General features: G+C 34.9%; 1 protein-coding gene across 4 annotated transcripts in view; it reads right to left on the bottom strand.

Annotated features, from left to right (window-relative positions):
* Positions 1–22,753, bottom strand: part of Kiaa2026 (KIAA2026 ortholog) — an 88,199-nt gene that overhangs the window by 25,213 nt on the left and 40,233 nt on the right. For all 4 annotated transcript variants that reach the window (XM_052187438.1, XM_052187464.1, XM_052187446.1 and 1 more), the window contains 2 exons: positions 18,468–19,885; positions 6,623–6,702 (listed from right to left, as the gene is read on the bottom strand). In XM_052187438.1, coding sequence (XP_052043398.1) covers positions 6,623–6,702; positions 18,468–19,885 — 1,498 coding nt within the window. The remainder of the gene's footprint in view (positions 1–6,622; positions 6,703–18,467; positions 19,886–22,753) is intronic.

The raw sequence follows: 22,753 nt of genomic DNA, 5'->3' as shown, positions 1-22,753 counted from the left end.
TTCTAGTGTATCTATGAAGCCACAGGGCAACATTAGTTCTTCATTGGGTTTAATGAGTACTCACGGGAGACTTAAACTTCTTTGTACTCCAGTCTGTTGTTATTTCTGCTATGTCATATTCGTCCCTTTTCCCTGAACTTGGTGTATTGGTTAATATCATAGCATAGATTCTTTTTCTATGGCAAGACCCAGAATAATTTCCCTTATATTCTAGGTATCTCACTTAAAATGATTAAGAGTATGTTTTCTGTGTAGTTTGTAAAAATTTGCAGGAACAATGAAGGCATATCCAACAAACTAAACACATTCTAAAAGTTTGAAAGATCTTTTAATTGTTAGTTACGTGTGACATCAACTACTAATTATATTTCATCTACTGTAAAACAGCTGAGGCCAAAGCATTAAAAGCTATATGAAGTAACACTTCTAAGTGGCTTACCTAGTTAATAAGCTGCATTAAATCAACTGTTCTCAATTTCAGTGTGCATATAACACAGAGGAACCTTGATAGTTTTATGTTTCACACGTGACAAGTTTATAGTCAGTGGATCGCACTTTTGAGTAGTCATGTACTTAATGCCTGTGAATTATAAACCAGCACAGCTACTGAAAAACTGAAATATTCTGGTGCTATGTAGCTAATGAAAATAAAATTCACAATTAATTTCCAAATTTAGGGAGTGGGATATTTTTAGGATAATGTTCTTAAAGTAAATTACCTTATTTAAGTCCTAAATGTAATTTTTTAAAATTTTGAGGATCAGAATATTTTTAGTGACATTTATCTCGAGAGCACATTAAAATAACTCAATAGCTATATAATAATTTACAATCATTGTTGTGAAGATAGGATCTCACTACATAGTGCAAGATGCCCTCAAAATTATATAGCCGAGGCTAGTCTCAGCCTTCCAAGTGCTGGTGTTACAGATATGTGCTATCACAACGAGGCCTGGCTTATACTCTCAATATGCAAACATATTCTTCATATTTTTATATACTTAGTACATGCCTATTATACAAAATCATACAAAGCTATTATAAAATTCTGGAGTAGAAACAGTTTGATTTATGCCAATTGTATGTCACACATAACTCAATCCCTTCTTTTTTTAAGAATGAAGAAAGTCTTCAATTTCAAATAGTAATTCTATTAAAACTAGAATCAACATAGTAAAGATTCATCTTAGTAGGGAGAACAAATACATTTGGTAAGAACAAAGAAAAGCATCTCATTAAATCCTTTCCTTGTTAGTATTAATTTCAAAAGTGTTTCTGAGACACAGGGCCTCCTGGGTGAAAGAGAAAGCGCCTGATTGCTGGGATTCGCACTAGGCCAGAGCACACACCCTGGAGCCTTTCCTTCACACTCCAGAGGTTATGGCTGCCCCTCCTCCCCAGGGAGGATCTATGAGTGGGACAGTTGTGTTAAAGTAAGCCTTTTACTTGACTGAACCAAGGTTGAGCCTCAACCAACCAATTTACACATGAAAGGGACTGAAATGATGTAACTTGGTTTGAGGCTTGGAGCAGGCCAGACAGGTATATCTTCAGTTGATACTTAACAACTAAAAGCAGCAAGCAAAGTGACCAAGATGATGCAAGAAGAGACTGCAGAATTCTTAACTCCTCTACTAGATCATATGCTGAGGGCTCTTTCTAAACAAAATTAAAAAATTTAAAAACCAGCAAAAATTGAACACATAGTTTTAGGATAAAATTCATACCATATTATTTTCATCGACAGTATTAAAAGACCATATCTTCAATTAAAAATTTATACATGAATGTATGTATTAGGAAAAGTAAAGTACTATGTAAATAAAAGAATGTCTTGACTATATCTCAGAGAATTACATAATAAGGGTTTCCTTATTACTTACATCACTAAAATCATGCCATTTTGGTAGAGCCATGCTAGGTTTGAAAGATATTTCCAAATAAGGCAAAATAAAAAATGTAGGACATATTTAAAAAGCAAAGGGGAAATCATGGTGAAAAGTGAAAACAATTATGTTCAAACAAAATGTGTCATTCTCACTACCGTTCTAATAAAAGGTCCTACAATTATAAAATCTGTAACTATAACACCAACTATAGAATAAAAATTAGAAATCCACATAGTATTCAAACAAAATTATATTAATTGTTGTTAAGACTGCTAACAGAAAAATTACATATTTCTTATGATCACTACGCCACAGTAGCAAGGAAAATAAAATTAAGTATTCACTTGGCAGAAAAAAAATAACTCTAAAACACAAGTTAACAAAATATTTAACAATACTATGTAATTAAACATATTTTTCTAATGCCCCATAATAAATAAAATTGAAAGGTTTTAAAGAGGTTAAAAAAAATCTTGATTTATAAATTAAAAAAGCCTAAGTTGAAAATATGTAATTTAAGAAGTAGCAATTAAGATATTAACTTAATCATGCCCCAACGAAGGGAAATCGAGGGGGATGAGGTGGGAGTGGGTCAGGTGGAGGGGCATATACTTGGAGGCAGGGGGTGGGAGGAGGGGTTAGGAGTTTTTGGGGAGGGAGGAAACTGGAAAAGGTTTTACCATTTGAAATGTAAATGAAGATTATATTCAATAAAAAATCAAAAAAGATATTAACTTAATCTATAGATCTTTTTAACACAGAAAGTTAAAAACTGATTTCAATTTTAGTCTCAATTTGTTATATGAAGATAATACTTAACCCATAGACTGAATCACATGTATAGATCAGATGCCAAGTATATACTCATTAAAAAAGTATTTTGTGACTATTTGTATGTGGTGGGATTACCAATGGGAAAAAAGCCATGGTAAGGCCACTTAGTTATATGTCTGTGCACGTCACTACCAAGTGTGCGAGTGCCCATGGAGGCCAGATGGTGGCATAAGATGCTGTGGAGTGGGGGTTACAAGCACTTATGAGCCACATGACATGGGCACTGCGAACAGAACTTATGTCTTCTGGAAGAACAGCAAGTGCTCTTAACTGCTGAGCCATTTCTCCAGTGCCTACTTACTAAAATTTTAAGGAATTATTTTGACTATTTTAATTGTGTGTCTGTGCATGTTGAGTACAAGTGCCTATACTTGTCGGAGGCACTAGCACTAGATCCTTTGGAGCTAAAGCTACAGGCAGGAGTTGTGAGCAGCCTGATTTAAGTGCTTGAAACTGAACTCAGATCCTTTCTGAAAGAGCACACTCTTAACTAATGAACCATTTTTCTAACTCCTCTTTAATTATTTTAAAAAATGTGGAATTTACTGGGACTTGACACATCAAGTTAAAAAATATTTTCTAACTTAATTTAGCACAAAAGAATTTATATGCAATTACACTTCCCAAATACTGAACAACAACAACAAAAAATGACTCTTGGGAGGGGGCAACAACTTTATTAGGAAAAATGACATTTAGTTTTCAGTCTAAGAGTCTTTATATTACAAAATAAAAAAAATTGTAACTTAAATTTGACAAAACTTAAACAATCAATATTCTAACCATCTAAATTAAAAATATTCTATAATTATGCAGCTCTGCAGATTAAAAGTAACCCCACAATCCTGCTGACTGCCACTGTGCACTAACCAAAACGCTGGAGAAAGGAAGTCTAAGTTCTCACACTGGGGTCAGATGGATTATTTGGTTTTTCACTTTAAAATTCTTACTGTTTCCATCATGTGCTATTTTAATAAGACCAGAACAAAGGCTTATTTTAATGTCATAAGTAGCTGGAAAAGTGCTAAAGTCAGCAATAGATGCTCTTAAGGAAAATCTTAATTAATTCTCCTACTTAAAATGCAGCATTTTTCAATACAAGTCTCTATGCCTATTTGGAACAGCTAGAAAACTAAGCTCTAGCAATGTAATGGCTGCTATCATTCCTCTGTGCAGATGAAGAACTGGACTGAGAGAAGGTTAAATAACTTAGTGAAGGTGATAGAATAGTCAGGTGGTAGGCCTGGCATTCAAATGCAAATAGCCTAGTTCCAGAGTCCACATGTTTTAACTAGAACATTGCTGATACCCACTACTCACACTTAAGGTTTTTGGAGGATAAAACCTACAAATCTTCACTTTTAATAAAGGCATCAGATTATTTACATTATTAATATTTATAAACTTCAACAAGGAAGGAAAAAGTAACACAGACACTGTTAGTTTTCTTTACAATACACATACCAAATGAACCCAAAGCCATACTTCAATGTCCCTGGTGCATATTCTAAATACAAATGTGAAGACATTTTCTGAATCTGAGCTTTACAGTGTTCACATAAACACAGATTCTTATGAATCAACTAAAGGAGGCAAATTTCTAGTGTTTAACGAGTCAACATAAATACTGCCAAGAAGTTAAGGTCAAAACAGGCTTCACATTTTTAGATCATTAAGACTTAAAAAATTTAATCCTTTAAACTGTTTCGTTCTAAGCATATTTTCTATCAGTTAAAGATCAGCCTTTTGGTAAATGGGTCAGGTTTTTAAAAAACAATTGAATATTTATGCACCAAAGTTTTCTTTATTTTCAGCAATAAGAATGGGTATTTTAGTTTAGAATGGCTACTTATGTCTACAAAGTATTTTTATGTTCATTACTAACAGATGAGATACTAAAATATATTACCAGGATTTTTGGCAAGAAAAAATCCACTTATTAGATAATAACTGGAATTTTATGTATATGAGTATTTGTCTACATGTATGTATATATACCACACATGGGCCTACCACCATTGAAGGCTAGAAGAAAGTGCTCAATTCCTAGGAACTGGAGTTACAGATGGCTGTGAGCCACCATGTAGATACTGGGAACCAAACTTCAGTCCTCTGCAAGTACAGCAAAAGCTCTTCATAGCTGAGCCATTTCTCCAGTCTCCTTATCTCTATTTTAGAAGTCAGTTTCAAGTTTTCATAACATAGTATTCACACTGTAAACTGGAAGACCTACCTTAGCCCAATATAGACTCACAAACAAGACACACACACACACACACACACACACACCACAGTGTTCCTCTACCCCTCATTCCTTAACCAGCAAAGGGATGACTTTATGTATTTTGAACAGTAGCTTAATTTAATAGAACATGTACTTTTGACCTCAATTTTCTGAGCAATAAGCAAATGGTCAATAACTGACTAGAAGTATCACTTACAACAATGTTTTCCAACATTTTTCTATGAGCCAGAGTCAAAACCACAATTTACCATGCATGTCAACACACAGAGGCAACTAAAACCAAAGTTTCACAAAATAATACATATAACTATACATATTCATGGTATTATACCTGACACACTGATTATATGTGATATTCTGACAAATTCTTTTTTAATTTTGATAACTAAAAAAGAAATGTAACCTACTAAGTTGATTTCATATATCACTAATACAATCCATAACTGTACAAAGCATTACTTATGCAGTTTGTGTTACTATTATACACAGTCCACTTACAGAAATACCAAAAATGGATGGACTATTCTGTCTTAAGCTCTATATAGTTCTATATTAAAAAAACTGGGGAGAAAATGAGTGGGAGACACAAGAAAGACTAGCATGCTGACCTGTGGGAGCATAAAGACAGAACAGTATACCACTGACATGTCATGAGAGCGGACTGGCAGGACGGCTTCTAGCTAAACTAATATGTAAACCAGTAAATTGTATTTTACTGGATATCTTGTATAAAGGTTATGTACAAAATTCTAAAGAATATATGTCATCCTAGTATCATTAAAGTATACCACTATAAAATATATTTTTTCTTTTACTATTTAAGGATATCTGATTTTTATAAATTTCAACTTCCCCTAAATAAAATTTTTACTGAAAATAGAAGTATAATACTACTATACAGTATTTTTCTTGACCCCTATAATTTTATAACTACTTAAGACCTATAAATTCAATTATATTACTTTTATTTTATAAGCTTATAAAACTTTTAGAAATGGCCTGACTACAATACTACAAAAATTTTTAAACAAAGTATCATTTGTTGAAAAAAATACTTATTGTATAAATAGAAAATAAAAGCATAATTAAGATGAGACTGGTTATTTTCAGTATTAGTGCTTCACATATGGCAGCAAATTTTTTTGGCAGAAATATTTAAAGACTATTATATTTAGCCTTTATTGAATATAGTTTATTTATAGTTAAAAGTTAAAGTGCCTATTTTTCAAGGTAGTCCACCATTTTTATACTGGTTAAACTACATAAGAATGGATTATTAGAGTAGCATCACTATGTACAAAAAATGAGAAGACTCATTAACATATTGGTTTATATGTACTTAGGAATCTATACAAACAGACATAAAGAAGATATTATATATATATATATATATATACACACACACACACTTGATTAAACTTTATCTACAAAAGTTAGTATAGGTTGGAAACTAAAAATAACAAGGTTTATGAGAGATAAAGAGGTTTAACAATATAACATTTTGCCTACATCTGTACTTTAAAGAAAAATACACTGTTAGAAAAAGTCATTAAAAGTATACACCTTGTAGTTTCTTGAAATTCAGCCATTCTCATAAGGAATGGAGCTAAAACAATTAAACGGAAAAACTTGGTGACAATATTGAAACATTTACCTGAAACTCCGGCACAGCAGATGACTTTGTGACAGTTTTCCTCTTCTTTGTGATTGCTTTTTTAGATATGGATTTTTTTCCTTTCAAGATTAAAAGAGAAAAACTTCATAATGCTGTTTACAGCACCTTATAACAGAAACCAAATTACATAGAGCCTTGAAAGTTAAACTGTAACTAACAGATGGCTGCTAGAAGTCAAATGAAAATGATGAATCAAACAAGCCTCAGTGAAAGCAAATATTAAACTGTGACTACCCATAACAGACACATTAACAATGCTACATATTTATATAAGAACCAAACGATAACACTTTTCAAGGTGATGCATAAACTTTGAGTTTATTAAAAGGCGTAGGCATAAAAGCCACAAACTACTGCTTAGCTAAAAAATCTACATTCTCAGCTCACATAAGACTGCACAGAAAAGAGCCTTACCTGAACAGTGACTTCTGCAGTTAGGAACCTGGGTAACCATTTTATCTAAAGATTATGGACTGCTCAACCAAAAGTGGAAACCCTTTAGTGACATTAGGATGCCACCCTACATTTGTCTAATGGGCTGGTCTTGGCAGTATTTAATATCTAAACTTTAAAAAAATTATAATTAGCATACCCTTTAAAGTGCAGTTAGTATTTTGTGCACTCAGAAGTCATGAGGAAAAATACACCTTATCCCTAAAGAATCCAATTTCTAGATTACATCTCAATTATGTATCTACTTCCTGGCATTTAACTTCACAAAATAAAGCATACACACTGCTTTGGCAAGGGACATGCTAAATTGCATTTTCCTTACTTTAACATTGAGGACCTCACACTATAGCCAAGGCTGGCCTCATATATACTAGCTACCACATCTCCTTGTATGTAATTATCAAATAACAAATCTATTTAATTGTGGGCTGGAGAAATGGCTCAGAGGTTTTAAAAGCACTGGCTACTCTTCCAGAGGACCTGGGGTTTCATTCCCAGAAATACCAAATGGTGACTTATAACTATTTCCATGAGATCATTGCCTTCTGGCCTTCATAGGCATGCATGCATATGGTGTACAGACATATATACAGGCAAAACAAGTATATACATAACAAAAACTGAATAAATACTTATTAAATGTGCAACAAATGCTATATACAAGATACTAGTTTATGAGGACAATAAAGACTTATCAAATGGAGACCTTTTCTTCTAAGAGTTTATGATCTTTAGGAGCATGAAAATGTTTCTGTCCAATTTTTTTGATGTGTACTGGTTCTAAATCCAAGGTCTTGTGCATGTTGGGCCACTGTTCTACCTCAGAGCGACATCTGCAGTCCTTCTCTGTTAATACAACATAAATGTTATTTTCTGTATTCTCTTTCAATGAAATCACAGAATTATAATTTGGATTTTTATAAATTTGACTCAAAATGTGTATATACTATATATGACTGAACTGTGTGACTTGTGAGGAACTTAAGTTCATATAGATTTCACTGTTTGGTTTAAATTAGATGAATATATAACTACCCAACATACATTTCCTTGCTCTCCACCATTAGCTGCTTCTGTCCTTACACTGTTACCTTATGATAGTACTAAGTCTAGGAAACTAGAGTAGTGAGCTATTAAAATGAGGAAAGCTCAGGTAATGACTAAATTCTTAGTGTCTGTAAAACAGAGCTAACTGAAGGAGTTTTCAAAATTTGAATGCCAAGATGTCTTTTCTATTTATCATTTTAAAGTTTTTTTAGATTTTGTATTTTTACATGTATGAATGATTTCCCTACATATATATTTGTGTATTACATGTGTGCTTGGTACCCAAGGGTGTTAGAAGAAGCTAGTGAATCTCCTGGAACTGGAGAACCAGAACACTGTGGCTCACTATATAGATCGCAGTTCCTTTTTTTTTTATTTTTTCTTTCCCCATTTATTTATTTATTTATTTATTTATTTATTTATTTATTCACTTTACATCCCATCGCTGCACTCCTATGGCCCCCTCACATAGCTCTTCTAGCCTTCCTCCCCTTCTCTTCTCAGTATCCTCCCCTCCTCCTCCCCCTTGGGTATTTCCCAACAGTGACACATCAAGTCTCTGCAGGGTTAGGTGCACCCTCTCCCACTGAAGCCAAACAAGGGGACCAGGATCCACAGGTACTTTTGGAGAGTCCCACTCCCACTAGAGACCACATTCCTTAAAGAATAAGTGTTCTTAACTGCTGAGTTATCTAGATCCTTTTTTTTTTTTAAAGATTTATTTATTTTATGTATGAGTACGCTTGGATCCCATTACAGATGGTTGTGAGCCACCATGTGGTCACTGGGAATTGACTCAGGACTTCTGGAAGAGCAGTCAGTGTTCTTAACTGCTGAGCCATCTCTCCAGCCCAACTACTGTCATTTCTTACAAGGTTCATAGGAAAAGATTTGCAAAGTAAAAGTAAATTTGCCTTACATTTTGTAGGGAGGCTTTTAAAACACAATTTCAACAAAAGGAAACTCTCCCACAATCCTTTCTTTTACTGCTCTATCAGGGTTGCTTTATTTATTTGTTTAGATAATGTCTCTTGTATCCCAGGATAGCTCAAGGTCTGAGTTCAAGACAACCTTGAATTTCTGATCCTCCTGCCTCCAACTGCTGAATTATAAGCATATGTCATTATTTTAAAAAGTTATTTATTTAGTGTGCACATGTGTTCATCTATGGGGGTAGTCATGTGCCATAGCACCCTTGTGGGTATCAGAGGACAACTAGTGGGAGCATGTAGGTTCTAGCACCACTTTTTTTTTTTTTGAGAGAGTTTTTTTGCTATGTAGTCCAAACTGTCCTCAAACTTACAGCAATTCTACTACGACAGTTTCCTTAGTATTGGGATTACATGTGTGCACTAAATGCCATTTGTACCATGCTGGGAATCATGCACAGGCTACATGAATGCCACCGAAGTATTTTACCAACTGAGCTACATCCTCAGTCCCTCTAATTTAAAATTATTCATTTGATTCTGTATATACAGACACCTTTAACAGTCAAAGGCATTTCATATTGTTGTCTCATAGACTTCAACTCTGGTAGTAAATTCTTAATAAATTCTAGCAGTCATTTTATGTGAGTGAATTTAGGAAGTTATGTGGCTACTTCCTTTGTCTTTAGGCTGATTACATGATAATAAGTTCCTGGATGTACTGTGACATCAGTAATCATGTGGTGGCTTTAAGTTCTGGAACGAAGCTATATGGACTTGGTTATCTGCTATAGCTACCTACTAGCTAGCTACATGACCTTGAATACGCAGGTCAGTAAACAGTTTGTGGAAACTGATTCTTCCCTTCACAATGTGGATTCTGGACACTGAACTCAATGACCAAACTTGGTAGCAAGTATCTTTAACTGATGTGATGACCCATATTACCAGGCCCTGCAAATCTTAACTTTTTAATCTTTTTTCCTTGCTGCTTCTTCATAGCTTTTGGTATTTCCTATGTTCCCTGCTATTATTATTATTATTATTTTTTTTTTACAGTTAGTCCACAATACAGTTAGTCATGGTATCATAACTAAATTTCTGATGATAGAAATGACATACTCTTGATAATACAATGCATAGCTTCCAACAAGTGATCCTTAAATACTAGAGTCCCAACTTCTCATCAGAACTTTTGACAGTTCAGTTGTAGGGAACCAAGGAGGCAAGTTATTCTTAGCAGTCTTGTTTATCCGCTTGTGTCTATTCTTCATTAAAGACCACCCTGAAATTACTCTAAGTAATTAATACTTTTTTTCAGCACTGGGAAACTGAACCCGAGGGCGCACTGCTGTTTTTGAACACTCTGCCCCTGAGTTCTATCCCCAGTCCTTCCTTATTTAGAGCTAGAACCTTGGTAATTTGCTCAGGTTGTTCTTGAACATGAGATCCTATAGCCCCAGCCTCTGTAGCACCTGGGATTATAGGTAGTCACGATCACGTTTGCTTTAATTTATACATTAACACAGGAGGACTAACATTTATAGTGATTATAAAAGGACTAATATTTATTTGGGACCTACTATATGACATAGTTACTAAAAATGATTTTATATAAATTATTTCTCAAACCAACTGTTGAAAGTAGGAAATAACTAATATGTTACTACAGATAAGTAAAGATCAAAAGGACTAGTTAACTTACTCAAGTGCCAGTAAGTAAGCACCACACGCAGGGAATTCTAACTCCAAAGTCCAAGTTCCTTCCACTATGTAATTCTATTTCACAAAAATCACAGCTACCATTTGTTGATTCCCACTGTGAACCAAGTGACAGGCATGGTAGTTTTTTTAATTTGCTACTTTAATTTACCTTGCTAGCCAAATAGCAAGCTAGACACTATATTAGCTCATCTTTCCTAATGAACAGACAACAAACAGAAATCAATGGAGGATTTATAGCTACTATGTACTGAAACAGATATTAACTATACTTTCCTCGCTTTAAAACTGTACTGTTTGATGATATAATACTGCTTTCTTTCAGACTTATGCAGGGATGAAATATGCTTTTGATTGACCTCAGAGTAAACTTTTGTTTTAAATCAGGATTAAAAGATTTGCACATTCACCATTGCTTAACACCTTGTGCAACCTCAAAAGATAGCTTGAATATCTGTTTCCCACTGTTTGCTAAAATTCAAGCATAAAACTAAACATTACTTTTTTGTGAAGATAGGTTAGTACAAAACCCACACAGCCGTTTGGGTGTACTAGGAGAGGCTAGCAGTGAGACAGACACCAGTAGATCTACAATGGAAAAATGGTCTTTTCTATCAGGCAAAAGATGTCCTATTCACTGAGCAAATAGCTTTATAAGGAACACATAAACAACTGTGAGGGAGAAAGAGCCACTTATGTGGCTTGACAGGTAAGCTGAACCAACTCTGGCTGATGGGGTGGAAGATGCCGGGATCATCTCCATATTCCAGCTATTTGGTAATGTGCTTTTGTTTCAGAACAAGGCGATAACTAACTGCTACCTGGAGCATTCTCATGGTTTGACCGTACTCAATGCTCTTACTCTAAAGCTCCAAATCACCTGATCCCATAAAGCCAAATATAATCTACACCTAAGATGGTGTGTTAATCAGAAATCAGTTTAAAAGACAAGCAGAATTTTAAAAAATGATGCTTAGATGTGTAAAGTTAATTTGTGGTTGGAAAACATTTAAGAATATCTTAGTAATCCTAATAAAAAAGTCGTAACTAATGTTACAAGAGTATTCCCTAATGATGCTTTCTAAAATACTATGGTCAGATAACTTAAGAAACTCATACTCTACCTAAAAGAAAACTGTAATTAAAAAAAATATATTATCCTCTAACTGAAGCACAAATGACTTGTCCTTTATAACCTGGAACCAGAAACTCAATTCTCCTTTCTTTCATTCTATTCCTTATCTTTCTTCCTGCCCTTCACCTGTTTTTCCATGTCTTCATCCCTAAGCCCACAGGGCTACTCAAAGATTTTTAACAATTCTTCTCTGGATCCAATCTTTCCATGGCTTAAAATACTCCCATTTTTTTCAGTTATGAATATCATTAAGTAGATGGGTAAAAGGCATACGTTACTGTTGAAGTAAAAAACAAAAACTCAAGGACATTGTATATGGGTGGTTCTTGGGATATCAAGCTACAGAAATGGGAGTTTAATATGTGTCTACACATGCATGTCTAATATTTAATCCGTAGAAGTTCCTGGGCTGCTGTAAGTAAATAAATCGATCTTGGCAAGTGATTTTCGTATTATTCTCCTTGCTTATAAAAATGATCATTTAATGGCAATTCTTTTACTAATCACACAATATGACTCTTAAATACCCAATTATTTTTCTCTTTAACTTAGTGTTACATGTTAGTTCTGAGGAAAAATTAGAAAGACCTGAAAAATACAAATTAGATGTCAAGTTCTGCTACTTTCTGTAACCCTCCCCCCTTAAATATTTATATGTCTGAGTACACTGCCATAGTCAGATCCCATTGCAGATGGTTGTAAGCCATCATGTGGTTGCTGGGAATTGAACTCAAGACCCCTGGAAGAGCAGTCAGTGCTCGTAACGGCTGAGTCATCTCTCCAGCCCATGTACACCTATCTCTCCTAAGAGGATATTTTTTCTGTCAGTGTAATAAAAAAGGTACATGGCATCTTTATTTGTATTTAAGTTTCCCTTCACAGTCATCTTCTAGATCTTAATTTAAACTCTACCAGCCTCTTTTCAGGCCTATTTAATGGCACCCTAATTGTCTTTTCAGATTTTTTTCTCTGAGTCCTGCCATTTATTAGCTGTGTAACACTGAGCAAGTAACTAGATCTTCCTGTTCCTCATTTTACAGTATGTCTATACAGTTTTGGGGCTGGAAGACGACTCAGCAATTAGAGCACTTGCTACTATTGTGGAGGAGCAGGTTTGGGTTCTCAGCAGCCACATATTAGCTCCCTCTCATCTCTAACTCCAGTTCCGGGGATCTAACACCTCTTCTGGCTTCCTCCTGCACAGATACTCATGTGATGTACAGTTATAAAAGCAGGCAGAACACTTGAATACATAAAATAAAGACAACAGTAGTCATCTACTTTTGGAATGTTTATGAGTAAGCAAAATAATATATACAAGGCTAACAGTGTTACATGAATATTAATTCTGCTGAGGAAAAATATAGAAGGGACTGAAAAACTAGCATGGGTTTGAGAATGTAATAGCTTTGTGGTTTAATGCATGCCTGGTGTATGCATAAAGAACCTGGGACTTCATTCCCAGCACTGCAAAAAATATAAAAATAAACCGATAAGACTGAATTCTTTCACTTGCAGTTTCTAGTTGGTGTTCTAAAAATATGTTCCATGAAGACACATAGGTTCTATGTGCTATCAATATAGAATTCTACAAACTTCTCACAAATATGGCCCTGGAAGTAATCAAATATTATGAGTTATATTATTTTTCAGGTATTTTCTTTCTTTCTTCTTTTTTTTGTGGTTTTTCAAGACAGGTATTTTCTATAAACTGTCTTTTATATATCTGACACATCTTAAATCAAGCTCATTCATTTGCTCTTTGGATCTTGATTCAGTTTTTAAAACTAGTATCATATGACTAACAAGAGGTCTCTCCCAAAAGGCATACTCTCAAATAGCTTCTAACACCTTAACTTTTAGGTTTTTTTGCTTTTTTGTTTTTTTCTTTTTTGAGACAGGGTTTCTCTGTGCAGTCCTGGCTATCCTGGAACTCATTCTGTAGACCAGGCTGGCCTTGAACTCAGAAATTCGCCTGCCTCTGCTTCCCAAGTGCTGGGATTAAAGGTGTGCGCCACCACTTTTTTTTTTTTTAACAACTTGATTAATTATAACTATGCTTTCACTCATATTAATCATTTTTTAACTATTTAAACGTACTTATTCTTCAAAGTCCTTCATTCTTTGTGAAATCTTCCCATTGACAGACACTGAGTACACTATTTTTATTGTATGGTCTTATTAAATTGAAAAGGCTGTTTGTCAGTTTTTATTTCAGATTTACTTATTCTTATAAGTTTTTGTTTTGCATGCATACTATGTATACTATAGTGTGCCTGGGGCCAGCAGAAACCAAAAGAGTCTCAGATCCCATGGAAGTGAAGCTGCAGATGGTTGTGACCTCCTTATGGGTGCTAGGAACTGAACTCAGGTCCTCCGCAAGAACAGCAAATGTTCTTAATAGCTGAGCAATCTCCACAAACCCATATTTACCAGCTTTGAACTTAATTTTCTTAATTGTTGTTGTTTTTTTTTTTTTTAAAGTTAGCAAGGTGTGGTGGCATAAGCCTTTACTCCAAACACTTGATAGGCAAAGGTAGGTGGATTTCTTTGAATTCATGGCTTGCCTGGTCTACATAGACAAGCCAGAGGTATAGTGAGATCCTGTGTCAAAGAAAATAAAACACTCACACACTCTCTCTCTCTCTCTCTCTCTCTCTCTCTCTCTCTCTCTCTCTCTCTCTCTCTCTCTCTCTCTCTCACTCATTCACTCTAGGTCCCAGGACTGAATTCTATTCCTCAGGCTTGGCAGCAAGACCCTTCACTGGGCCATCTTGCTGACCATAGTTTTTTAACCTATAAGAAAATAAGACTGCTTGGCTTTATCTAGTTAGATGACTTTAAAGGTATTACAAAATGATCTGTTTGAAAAGAATGACTACTGAGGGGGGAAAAAACTCCTTTAAACTAAAACTCAAATAACTTATGTCTTTTATTACTGTGAATGCATCTTTATATTTTAAATTAATTTGAGCTATTTGCTTCACACAATCTGTACTAAAAAACCAAAACTAAACAACCAAAATGTCTACCAAGGAGGATAGATCATTAACTACAAAATACAGAATCCTAAACAGTCATTTAAAATGATGTGGCAAAGATCTATCTATTGCACACAGAAGTTCATGTATTCTGTAAGGTGAGAATAATGCAACACACAAAAAAGTATGTTTACTTTGATCTTATTAAAAATATATGTATTAAAACAATATAAAAGATATAAAGGAGATGGGGAAATGGCTCAGAGATTAAGAGCACTGGCTGTTTTTCCATAGGTCTAGAGTTCAATTCCCATCAACCACATGGTGGCTCATAACTATCTATAAAGAGTTCTGATGCCCTCTTCTGGAGTGCAGACATATATGCAGATAGAACACTGTATACATAATAAATGTTTGAAAAGATACATAGTAAGAGGCTAATATTAGATCTATCTGGAGAAATCATATATGCTCATTTATTAAACATTTATTTATTCTTTCATTTTTTCTTTTTCTTTAGATTTTTCCTCCTTTCCTGGATCACCCTTCCCTGAGAGTCCCATAAGCCCTCTTCCCTCCCCGTTCCCCAATCCACCCCTTCCTGCTTCCCTGTCCTGGTATCCCCTACACTGCTGCACTGAGCCTTTCCAGGACCAGGGGGCTCTCCTTCCTTCTTCTTGGAATCATTTGATTTGTGAATTGTGTCTTGGGTATTCCAAGATTTTTCAAGATAGGGCTTCTCCATGTAGCCCTGACTGTCCTGCAACCCACTCTGTAGACCAGGCTATCTAAAGATTCGCTTGCCTCTGCCTACTGAGGGCTGAGAGGCTCCACCACCATTTGGCTTATTTAACAGATTCTTAAACATGGTGCTAAGTACTAGGGATGCAAAACCAGAAACTGTTAAGTCCTCAAGAATGTTAAGAGTTGAAGGGAGACACTCATCAAAATATTCCAGAAACAAATGTCACTATTAGTTAATTGTTATACAGAAATGCTTAGTATTCTAATTATGTACAAAAGAGAATTTAGAAAATAATGGGAAGTTTCCTTAAAGAAATTATAAAAGAATGAAGTCATAAGGAATCTTTTTTTAAAAAATTGATTTTTACTTAGCAGTAGATAGAAAATGCACTGCTTTCGCATTTCTACTAATAACAAAAGTAACTTTAAAAATAATCTGCCATAGCTGGAGAGATGGCTCAGTGGTTAAGAGCTCTAGTTATTCTTCCAGAGGATCCTCATTCAATTCCCAGCACTCCCATGGCAGCTCACAACTGTCTGTCACTCCAGTTCCGGGGGATCTGGCACTCTAATACAGATATACATACAGGAAAAATAAATCATTGCACATTTAAAAAAAGTAGAATCTGTCTTTTTAAAAAACTTTAGTTATTTTTTTCCTCTGAAAAAAATATTTCTATTTAGTGTTACATATGTGTATGCATGTACATGTATGTGTGTGTGTTTACAATTGATCATTTACGACTGGACATTCTATCAGTGGAGGTGGGCATGAGGCTCATCTCTGGAAAAGACTGATTCTCCTTCTTAGCAGAAAGCAATTAATTGTAACTCTCTTCATCTAGTTGCAGGGCCTTCAGAGATACTTAATGAACTGAGCAGGGTGTGTGTGTGTGTGTGTGTGTGTGTGTAATGACAATACTTAAAAGGTTGTGAAGTTGAAAGGGACTGGGGAGACATGGGAAAAGTGTAGAGTAGAAATGATGTGCATGTATTTTCTACATAATAATGTATATGATTCTTAAAAAATAATATAAAAAATTATCTCTATTCTCAGTCCTACTTGCTCAGCTTAAATGAAGAGATAAAAGGCATAAATGACTAAAAAAGTGTAACCACAATTTACAAAACAGAAATAAATACCCAACTCGGAAAAGCAGATAAAATGTTTAAAAATTAAAAAACCAGATCACAGTGCACTACAATTATCAAATCATTCAAATCGATTTGACTTTGTACCTTCTATTTAAAAAAAATCATCTCCTGTCATAACAATAAGTGTAATTAAAATTTAAAGCCTGTAGTAATCAACATGTGGACCAGATAACCACATGTAGAATTTAGTTCACTCTAACTGCACATTCACAATCAGTCATGGATGACATAGCTTATCTCAAAGTATGCTCTATAAAGCACATGTGCTATCCATTACTTGAAAAAGTTATGTATCAAAATAAATTTGAAGAGAATTTTATATTAATCAAAATTATTTTCTTTCCTTTGAAGTTTTCCAGAATTGCTAATAAACAGGCCTAAATCACTTATCTAAAATTTTAAGTTTAAAAAAGGGTCTGAAAATAGTTTTAAAATAATTTATGTGATTAGCAAATCTATTACTGAACTATTATAAGCTTTTAAAAACAATTTTTAATTCATCTGATCCCACAAACCCTAATAGGGATGTTATTTAATACTAGATACATAATAATATTCCTGTAAAACCTGAAAATTCTTGTATTTATTATGTGCACCTTAACCCCAGTTCATATGTGTGTGTGTGTGTGTGTGTGTGTGTGCGCGCGTGCGCACATGCATGAGCTTTTAACTCAGGTCATCGTGTTGGCGGCAAGAGCTCTTGCTTGCCGACATCTCTCTGCCTTGTACTTAATCAATGATTTATTGCATACATACATGTTATAGAACATAATGAGTTCTATTTAATTATTTAAATAACTAAAAGGTCACTCCTTCATTTGGCGATTCAGTAGCAAATTTTTGCTAATTTAGTTAGCTGTGTGGCTATAAGAAGGAATGAAAATGAGACCCACAATGATGGTTGGAACCACAAATCATTTTGGTATGCAATTCTTACTTTTTTCTCCATCAAGAAATTTTTTATAAAATTTAATAAAATTAAAAATGTCTATCCTGTAGCAAATGAGACAAATTTATGACAGATAGTAGAAAAAGCAACAGAATCCCTAATTTAAAAAAAAAAAGCAACCAACCAGCATAGAAATTTTGTTGTTCAAATAGGCTGCTGGCAAATATATAGGGTATTTAAATTGAGCAAAAGACACTTAAAAATCCTTCTATAGGTACACACTTTACATTTTGTATTTTATTAGTTGACATAATTCTCAGGCTCATTTTTTTTCTAGATGTGAAAATATATACTGAAAACAAAGTGTTAAAAAATAGGTGATATGGGGAAAAGTTCAGACTCAAGCAAATCATATGCTACTCTAGATAAAGAAATGAACATCTATACTTGTTTTGTCCTTAGATGGGAAGAAAAATAATCATTTAATGTAAATGATAAGAAAAGATATTTATAGGAAAAGATATAGAAGTATAATATTCATATATCAAATTGAGAGTTATTCAAACATATTATACTAGCTATTTTTCATTTTGTGAATATATAAAAAAAATCTCACCTGTCCTGTCTTTTTAAACATGTGAAATAAAGCCTGACCTTCACACACATTAAGTACACATACTCAATTCATGCTATCAGAGCTTCCATGATGCAGAATTGAAAAAAAATTGAATTACACTTAAATATAAGTATTTCCCATTAAGAAGCTTACCAGATTTGTGCTTCTTGTGTTTTCCTTTCTTTTTGATGATCAATAATTTATTCTGGATCTCAGGTTTGTAAGACTTGAAGGGAAGAGAATGAAGACCTTCACGCTTTCTTTGTAAATTTTCATTCAAAACATCTTTCAATTTCTTTTTTTTCTTTTTCTTCTTTTTTGCCCTCATTTTAGTCAGTTTGAGTTTCTTGTGGCTCTGCAGCGAGTGTTCTAATAATATATCCCTTACAACTTTGCGGCAGTTAATGTCTGGATGATCAATGTGACTTCCATTTATGTGAATTTGGCAAGATTTCAGAGCATTTTCTTTCAATGGATTGGATTCTGTCTTTATTTTGGAAGCTTCACCATATTTTTCCTGATTTTCTATAAACCTTATTTCCCCTGGACTGAGTGGCTCTCCGAAGCCAGTCACTTCTCCTGGACTTCCGGGTTTTTGCAGATTTTCTTTACAACAATCAGTTTTTTCAATTTCACAAGGCCTGTGAACTTTAATGTCACAGTTGGATTTTACTTCCATTTCAACAGTGATGTCATGATTATCAAAGTTCATTTTAGCAGGACAACAGGCTGGATCAAAATCAATTTCCTGCTCTTTCTTGAAAGCCAAGGGCAGGCCTTCTCTATTACATCTGTGTTCTCCGTTACTTGTATTAACATAGTCACACTTGAATTTCTCCAGTTTAATCCGAGGTACTCTTTTTACTTTAATAGGTGGAACTGGAAATTCTGGGGCTTGAAAGGGTTTTTGTTTATAAATCCTCACATCTGCACCACAGAACTGTGGGAAATGTACATAGGCATTCTGCAGATAATCATAACCCAGGATAACTTCCCTGCACTCGTGAATAGGCTGCCCAAGCACAGCATCCTGGACTTCTTTTTGTGTTTCATACACAAAGTCACAAAGTCCTTTAAGTAGCCAGACTTTCTGGTAGAAAGGTAGCTCATGAAAAGGTCTTTCTTCCAATGGATTAACTTCTCCAAGAACCTTAAAAAACTGAGGACATAAGCCAAGCTTTTCTGCACAGTTATCAGGGTTCTCAGTCTGCCCCACAGCAGTGTACCACTGTTGCACTTTCTGTCTCAACACTGCCTCCCAAGTCCTATAAGGCAAAGTAGGTCTTCGATGTAAGGTAGGTCTGCGATGGGGAGGGCTTAGTAGAGAAGTCATTATTTTAGATAGAAAGGCATTACACTGAGGCATCAGAAGACAGCGTTCCAGTTCATAAAAGACAATTTCGGGCAAGTTTAGAATCTGTTGGGCTAAACAAAGAAAATGCCCAATGGCAGGAATTTCCCACATGTTCTCCATGCACGCTGGAGCTGCCTGAGCAAGGAGCTTTCTTTCCCACTCTTCTACTTCTTTTTGGCAAGCTTCTTCTGCTTCTTTTCTTTCTTGCTCCCGAAGCCTAAACAAAATTGAGTATTACTATTACTTAAAGACAGTAGCACAAAACACTGAAATTTAAAGTTATATTTTATCTTCAGTGATTAAGACATCTGTTCTACTTTTCCACATCAGTAAAAAGTGCCCCATTAAAAGTATGCTGTCCCTCAATTCCCCTAAGGAGATACATATAACCCTGTATCCTCAGTTTTACTAAAGGAGAACTATCACTAACACCATCTTCAGGGTGAAACTTCATTTTACAATGTGTATCTACTTTAATAAACACAGTGAATTTTGAGTGTAGTTATTTCCATACCATGACTTGATATAAAAGAAAAAAAAGCTTATGTTTTTACCACATTATTTCATTTCTAAAAAAATATAGTATTGGGGCTGTGAGTATAAAAGTTTACAGAGTGTCTGTCTAGTATGTCAGAAGCTCTGAGTTTGATCCCAATTACTATATAAAAACTGATGCTCAAGGCCATTCTTGGCTATATAGTGAATATAAAACCAACCTGGAATGAGAAATACTGCCTCAAAAAAAGAGAAAGGTTATAGGAAATAACAACAATAAAACTTTAAGCAAACAGTTACAAGCGGGTCCCTGTGACACGGAGTTTTATCAGGAAAAAAGACCATAAAGCAACTGCAGAGATATTAGTGGCAAGCCTGCTGCACAGGCATGAGGTGTAGTTTAGACTCTAGCACCCATGCAAAGGCTGGGAACAGTGATGCATTGTAGGTGCAGAGGAAGGGTATAAAGTAGTATAGACAGAGGGATCCAAGGATTTAACTGATGTGTCAGTCTAGCCTGAAAAAAATTAGGGGACAGAGATAGAGAAACTCATCTGATGTTGAATTCAGGTCTCTACACACATGCACTTGCAAATAGACACCCATAGACTCATGTATACACAAAATATTACATTATTAGCCTATATACAAAATGAATCAAGATGCCCATCACAGACAAACTGATAAGGAAATGAAGTAACCTACATGGCATATTACTTAGCCATTAAAAGAATTAATTTCTGTTATTGGTGATATGAATGGAACTGGAAATTATTATGTAAGTGAAATAAATCATAATCAGATGACAAAGGTTATAAGCTTTCACTCATTTGTAGAAACTAAAAAGTCAATCTAATGGAAGAAACAAGTGAAACAATGATCAGACAGACCAGCAAAAAGGACTATAAAAAGCAGCCAGAAAATACCAGAACACAGGCAGGAAGAATTAATTCTAGGTTTCAGCAACTGTAAAATTTTACGAAAAATATATCGTAAAAACACCTACATTGACAAATATCAGGAGTTTCTTTTATAGACTAATCCTACTGTATGGTTTTGGCTAAGAGTTTACACTATTATCTCACTTATATTAAAATGTAATCAGTTATTCTTATTTTATAGACTTAGTGCATGAAATAAGATTTATACAGATACCTCCATTAGTGATTTAGAATATACATACATTTGGCCATCCCAACGATATTAAATATTATTAATGAAATTCAGCTACTGAGGGCTAGCGAGATGGCTCAGAGGGTAAAGGCACTTGCTGCCAAACCTGATGGCTGAAATTGATCTTCAGGACAGAAGGAAAGATTCAGCTCTCATAGGTTGCCCTCTGACTTCCGAATACACGCTATATGCAGGTACAGGAGCAAACACAAATATATCAAACATTTTTAAATTTCATGATAGTATATCTCAAAAAAAAAAAAAAACCAAAATATAACAAGCAAAAGGCGACTCCTTATAAAATATCTTTACAGGCTTCTGGTTTCTGCACCTCGTTGCTGACCCTGTGCTACAGCTATACCCACATCCAGCTGGGAGAGGGCTGGTCTCCCAGGAGTAAAGGTTTAGTCTAACCTTTGAGAGTACAGGTTAGACTAAAACGTCTGCTCAAATTCATGGTCAGAAAGAGATCCGTCCAGAGCCATTAGGATACAGGAACCAAGGAACAGCCAGGAACAGGATGCTTCTGGTTTCCTTCTACACACCTGAGCCGACCCTGTGTCACAGCTCTCTATACCCAAATTCTACCTGGAGAGAGCTGGTCTCCCAGGAACACAGAGGCTTACAGGAAGGACAAACCAGTTAGAGATAGCAACACCACAGATAACCAGATGGCAAGATGCAAATGCAAGACCATAAGCAACAGAAACCAAGGTTACTTGGCATGATCAAAACTTAGTTCTTCCACCACAGTGAGCCCTGGATACCCACCAGAAAAGCAAGACTGATTTAAAATCACATCTCATGATGATGATAGAGGATTTTAAGAAGGACATAGATAACTTCCTTAAAGAAACACAGGAAAACACAGGTAAACAGGTAGAAGCCCTTAAAGAGAAAACACAAAAATCCCTTAAAGAATTACAGGAAAACACAACCAAACAGGAGAAGGAATTGAACAAAACAATCCAGGATTTAAAAATGGAAATAGAAACAATAAAGAAATCACAAAGGGAGACAACCCTGGAGATAGAAAACCTAGGAAAGAGATCAGGAGTCATAGATGCAAGCATCACCGACAGAATACAAGAGATAGAAGAATCTCAGGTGCAGAAGATACCATAGAAAACATTGACACGACAAAGAAAATGCAAAATGCAAAAATCTCCTAACTCCAAACATCCAGGACATCTAGGACACAATGAGAAGGTTGGTATCCTTATCAAACCCAAGGATAATAGGTACAGAAGAGAGTGAAGATTCCCAACTTAAAGGGCCAGTGAATATCATCAAAATTATAGAAGAAAACTTCCCTAAGAAAGAGATGCCCATAAACATACAAGAAGCCTACAGAACTCCAAATAGATTGGACCAGAAAAGAAATTCCTCCTGTCACATAATAGTCAAAACACCAAAT

The sequence above is a fragment of the Apodemus sylvaticus genome, chromosome 1 (genome assembly GCF_947179515.1).
Source record: "Apodemus sylvaticus chromosome 1, mApoSyl1.1, whole genome shotgun sequence".
NCBI classification, from domain to species: domain Eukaryota; kingdom Metazoa; phylum Chordata; class Mammalia; order Rodentia; family Muridae; genus Apodemus; species Apodemus sylvaticus.
The sequence above is the reverse complement of the archived record's forward strand: the minus strand, read 5'-3'. Positions and strand labels throughout refer to the sequence as shown.